The sequence below is a fragment of the Trachymyrmex septentrionalis genome, unplaced genomic scaffold (assembly GCF_001594115.1).
Source record: "Trachymyrmex septentrionalis isolate Tsep2-gDNA-1 unplaced genomic scaffold, Tsep1.0 scaffold17, whole genome shotgun sequence".
NCBI classification, from domain to species: domain Eukaryota; kingdom Metazoa; phylum Arthropoda; class Insecta; order Hymenoptera; family Formicidae; genus Trachymyrmex; species Trachymyrmex septentrionalis.
This window is the reverse complement of record NW_017304864.1, coordinates 1,161,763-1,167,888: the sequence shown is the minus strand read 5'-3', so window position 1 is coordinate 1,167,888 and position 6,126 is coordinate 1,161,763. Positions and strand designations below refer to the sequence as shown.

The window sequence follows — 6,126 nt, the reverse complement described above, 5'->3', positions numbered from 1 at the left end:
GGTATGCGGTAGTGTTTGCACAGGGAGGGGAACGAGAAGGGGAGAGGGAGGGGGGGGAGAGAGAGAGAGAGAGAGAGAGAGACTCGCGCGTGCTACGCTCTCGCGCAGCTCCTAGCTGAACGCACCGCCGCTGCGAACGAGACACAGCCTGATTGCAGACCCCGCTCTGTCGTTGTCGGTACCACGCCCTGACCCACGAGATTTTCAAGATACCCGGCACACGACCCACAAGCCCCGCACTTTATGCGGGGTCAACCAACTCGACCCCTCGTCGTTACGAGCGCGATATCGATACAACGGCGCGGCGCAGCGAAACTTTCTTACGACGGTGACGGCACTTAAATACGAATAAAGAAAACGATGGTAAGGATAGCGTTTATTCTAGCCTGCGTCTTGTTTAAAAAATGCACTTAAGAATATTATATGTCGAGAGTTGAACTTCTAAACTGAAACAGTCGCAATATCGAGACAGCTTCGAGTTACAAGCAATTGAAAATTAAGTAACATTGGCGCAAGTTAAAAAATGGAATATTAAGAAATTTCCTTTACAAACGAACGAAGATAAAAGAAATTTGCATTTAATTTCGAATGGACTTTACTTTGACAGAAACGTAATTTCAAGCTCAATTACCAAGATATTTAACTTGAAAAAGTAATATTATGTCTGGAAAGATTTTTATCAAGTCTATTTCAAATCGAACAAAATTATATGTGATCGAGGAAAGAGATAAATAAACGTACGGAAATCAAACATTAAAAATTAAATATTCGACAAAATTACAATGTTGTTACAACTGTGTAAAATAAAATTGTTGCATACAATAAAACTTTATTCGTACTTTTATTCTCTTTGTTATACATATAAAATACGCGATGTAATAAAGAAGAGATGAAAAACGTGCGCGAAAGAAAGTGATAGAGGAAAAGCGTAAAAATAGAAACTCACCCGTGTAGAAGAAAGCGAAGCTTCGGCGTTGTGTTGACGACGCTCCAGTGACTCGTAGTTTTGCCAGTAGTATTTCTGTAACAACAAAATTTGCGATTAGTCCATGGATTGATCGTTACGAGCTATCGATTCGATACTCAAGTCTCTCGAATGTTTGTTTCCGGCAATATTCGCTCGCAATGTATGGCACGCGGTTGAATTTACAGGACGAGCTAAGAAGACCGAAAAAGCAAAACTTTTCACATTTCGCTTTCGAAATCGAAGAAAGCACACATCAAGTGCTGCATTTTGTATCGATACTTGCAAACTCGAAAATATTTTGAAATTATTTCAATCTATGAAGCTCTAAAAAATAATAACAAGTGATTTTAAATGCATTTATGAATTATATATATTAATATCAATATTATACAATACAATTTATTTAGTTCACAAAAATAACATTTTTTAAGTAAAATTTACTAAATAAAGATCCAACTGTCTATAAAAATTGTATTTCCGTTGTCACATCCAATTCTATAATTTTGATACGTAATAATTATTTCATTATTTATTTGATATTATATTAATTAATAATAAGATGTTAGTAAAAGGATTGCTAAGGATTGTTCCAAAATATAAGCGCTCGATGAGACTCCTCTCTAGACTTTAATAAGTAAATATCACGCAAAATGCATTACGATATTTCTGAGAGAGCAATGTTCGAGCGTGACACGGTATGGTGGATTTTAAAAGAGACTGACAGACTGCGGATCCATATATGTACGTATTAGCAGGATAGGACGTATGTCCCGAAATACATCGCGTGTTTGTTCTGATGGCGCATTATTTTCAAAAGTCGTGAATGCCAATCTCCGCGACGCCATGTATCATTTATATGCTTTTAATCTTCATTATGCAAAAATTGACGCAAAAATATGTCGTCAGAAGACAAATAATAATGAGAAATGAAATATTCGATACCTTTGTATACTACATAGGTAGAGAATATTTTTGCTAAACTGAAAAATTTAGCTAGCTACAAATCTAAAAATAATTTTATTGGATTATCAAAATAATTATGCAGGATTCTCAAGCCTGATGAGAGACGCAATGCTTGTGTTTTAATATTTTGACGACCAATTTCAGCGTCCTACATAATTATTCTGATGTTCTAACAAAATTATTCGCAGATCTGATGTTTAAATAAATTTTTAGACACTCCAGTAAACGTATTTTTCCGTGTACCGTAAATGAAATTCGCGTTAAAACTCGATCAATTTTGCGGCACTGACTGATTGTCAGTACAGAACAAGTATCAGTGAACTTGTTCGTTATTCAATATTTCATTGGATAATCTCACTATATTTGGATACTCGCAATTTAACGGGCTCTGTCTCACGAATACGCGAGACATCGTTGCGACTAGATGCGTAAGGCGATGCCGTCGAGGAGAATTATTCCGAGCACCGTGAGCGATATCGAGGAGACGATGGAATTTCCGTCGGCCGGAATTCTTGCTCCAGCCGAGGAATTTCCGGGCTAAAGAAATCGGGAAGTCAGCATACGGCGCGGTACGCGGCGGCGGAGTGATCCATGCATTCCGTCGTTGAAATCGACGGAAGTCGTTTCCAAGCTGTTAACGGGAGTTCGAAATAGTTGGACGAAGAAACCGACAAAACTGACACCCACCCGCCGTGAGCGGTATTTGCAGGCGGAATCGCGTTGCGGCTCGGCTGACCGCGGGCTTCTCCGGAAGTGCCGTATCTCCAAGGCGTGTACATACATACATACATATACCGCGGGGTTAATTCGACAGTTGCCGACGAGGACGTCGAGAATGTTCTCTCTCGGATTCTATCCGAAGTATTCCGAGCATAGAGCGCACCTCCCGTCCGCAAACTGACCGCTAACCGGCGATTTTTGAGGAATCCGAAGGTGACTGACGCGCCGCCTAAGCTCTCCAATCGCTCGATATCGATCTATTCACGGATTCAAGGGAGAACACTGTTCTGACCGCCGAATCGGAACATCGAGAGATAATTCGCTCTCACGTACAGACATGCACACGCACACATTTGCATGAAAATCGATGTCCAACTATTCTGTGGCACGGCGCATTTACGCGCTAATACCAAAGCAGTTAACTTGCTGCTAATATCGTTGATTTTATCCAAAGTAGATAAGACCTTTTAACTCGAAACTTGAAAATGAGCTTGTGACATTTTTGTTTTCTTGCTGTTTCGTTGCCTTCATTGTTTCGCAGTTTAAGTACACGAGAAGAATGGTTTTGCTAAAGTACTTACTTGAAAAAGACACCGCACTAATTTACATGGGAAATTGGGTCTTGGTGAAATGAGTTAGTTTTCACATGTAATACAGCTTTTAATGTGATAAACAGAAATGCCATGAGAGACAAATGTCTAAGTATTGCGAAGCAAATGTTATGATGTTTTCTTCCTCGATATTTGTTAATTATGAAAAAATTTAATTGTGACGACAAAATATATATTTCTGTGAAATACATCTCATTGATTGAAAACAATAAAATAGATGGCTTATTTGCTAGAATAAAGCTTCATTTAGCTTTATATTAAATAAAGATTTATTCATGAAATAAGTATATTTCTCTCAAATAAATTTTTAAGTATCTTCTTCTCAATGTAGATATAAGATTCAATAATGGATAGTTTTTGAACCATGATGTATAAAATATCTACACGAAGACACAAGTTTTTTTTTTTACTTTTGATACATCACAGCTAAAAAATTATCCATTATTGAGCCATGTGTATCAATAATATCTTTCGTTCACATTATTATACCTTTATATTATATATATGTGAAAACTAACTCATTTCACCGGGACCTAATATTTTTTACATAATTAGTGCGGGTAGTTTAAATAGATATGGATCTGAAAATAATTCTGTTGGACTATTAAAATAATTATGTAGAAAATTCAAGCATGATGAGCAATGCTGTAAAAAGTTTTGACATTCTAGTAACCAGCTTGAGCGTCCTTCATATTTATTTTGATAATCCAACAAAATTATTTTCAGATACGTATCTAACTAAATTTTTAAATATTTTAATTAAAGCCGTTTTTTCCGTGTATGATTAAATCCATAAATCATTAAAAAATATAGGTGACTTGGGACAGCATGTACTGTTATTAAATTTAATCGTGGCACCCATGTGAGTCACTAAAGAAAATTTAAAATTTAAACTTTCTTTAGAGACTCATGAATAGATATCACGATTAAATTTAACAAAAATACATGCTGTCCCAAGTCACCTATATTTACGGTATAGATATCTATTTCGAATTTTTCTCAGCATATATATATATATATATAAGTTATATATAATTATAATACAAAATTGGATCGATAAGATAAAATTAAATAAGAGAAATCCTATATTTAATCAAAGCGCACCTTAATATTTCTGTGTGAATTTATATATCTGATTCAGCAAATTGCGCGACGAGATTTTTTTTCGGTTTTGAAACGTAATATTTGCTCACAGGAGCAAAACCAGAATAGTAAATAAATAAATTATACATATGTATATATTACATTTTTCTTTATATTATCACTTTAACTTCACCTCTTTAAAATTAATATGTTGATGAATGGAGAGCGAAAAGATTTTTATCTATGCAATTTTAAGTTATGACTTTTTTTCGTGCTTGAAAAAAGTGGATAAAAATTTACACTCGTGCAAACGAAAAAGCTATTGGGGTTATCTCTCTTATTTTCGTTTTAAAAAGGCATGTATGATGACGCAGTCTAAATTTTTTCGAAATTGCGAACAAATTTTTTCCAGCATATCGCACACGTTCACGTTAGTCAAACGAAACTTTATGATGCATGCCCGGTCTTAATTAAGCTCATACATCTCCTTGGATGCTCCTCTTGAAAAATATTGCTAAAGTTTCATTCCAACATTCATTATACTTTAGTAATACGCGCTGCTCTAACGCTTTGACGCGTTAGATAGTCAAAATGATCAAATTCTCCGCGTTGTTGAAAATTCTCACATTATATCTTCAGATGGACACGTTAAGTCAATTATAATGTGCATCTCCTATTTTTCAATTCCAATCGCGAAACCTGTGTCAGAAGCGGCATGAATGATAGGGGGCACGTGAAAACGGGAATGGCGAATTATAGAGCGCGAAAGAAAGCGCCCTCGACTTGCGGAGAGAGCATCGAATGCGCGTTTCCGTTGTAATTCGAGTGTGAAACTACAGGAGGAAACTTCCTCCCCAAGACATGTATCTCGGTCTCCGAGATAACGTACAGTCATGTCGTTTGTCACAGAATCTCGCTACGCACGACCCCGTCCTTGTGCCCGCATCTTCCGTAAGCCCGTACGTTTCCAGTTACTGCACGAAGATCAACTCCAATGCGCATCATTAAAGAATTTCCAGCTGCAGTCTTATGACAGATATATTTCTTAACGTGTAATTTAACTTCAATCGATAAACCCCCCAAAAGCTTTTATCATATTCGTGTACATGTAAGGGGGTAATATAATTTATCTCCGAAATAAAATTAACATTTACTGCAATTATTGATAAATATTAATCAACGACGTTTTGTTTCTACTGAAATATAATAATATTTTAGTATTGCATAAAATATAGCGGGTAAACGAATATTCAGATTTTTATTATTTAATCATATTATTTATTAAAGTTTATAAATTTGAATGTAAAATCGAGACTAAGTTTCTCATATTTTCAATATATTGAGATAAAAAAAAATGGACTTTTATAATTTCAATTTGATTAGAAAAAGATACATATTACACTACTTAAAGATAGCAATTAAAAAACTAGTCCAGTGTTAACAATGACAATTTCACGTTAACGCGTGAGCGAAGAAATTCCGAATCAAGTCTCTAAACATGAGAAATAGTAAAAGTACGTGAATTCATGTATCATGTGAAAGCCACAAAACAACATGGAAAACAACGTCGATATGCACGACTGAAAAATTCCAGCAGACGTGAAGCAAATTCGTGGGCGCCGCGTATCTGCTTATAATTCGAGTGTAAAATCGCAAAATAACGCGACGAGAAATTCCAATGCCGACAGCTCGGGAATTCGGAGGTGGAAAACTAAGTTTCTCCATAGGCTGTGTATTTCACGTCGGTAGGAGGCGTGGAACCGCAAAATAATACAAGTACCG

The 6,126-nt window shown here is 36.0% G+C and overlaps 1 protein-coding gene across 1 annotated transcript in view; it reads right to left on the bottom strand.

Moving 5' to 3' along the window:
• LOC108746433 (insulin-like growth factor-binding protein complex acid labile subunit) overlaps window positions 1-6,126 on the bottom strand; it is a 238,114-nt gene that overhangs the window by 160,704 nt on the left and 71,284 nt on the right. Inside the window, exon 2 of the mRNA XM_018483209.1 lies at window positions 947-1,021. Within this exon, the coding sequence (XP_018338711.1) occupies window positions 947-1,021 (75 nt within the window). The remainder of the gene's footprint in view (window positions 1-946; window positions 1,022-6,126) is intronic.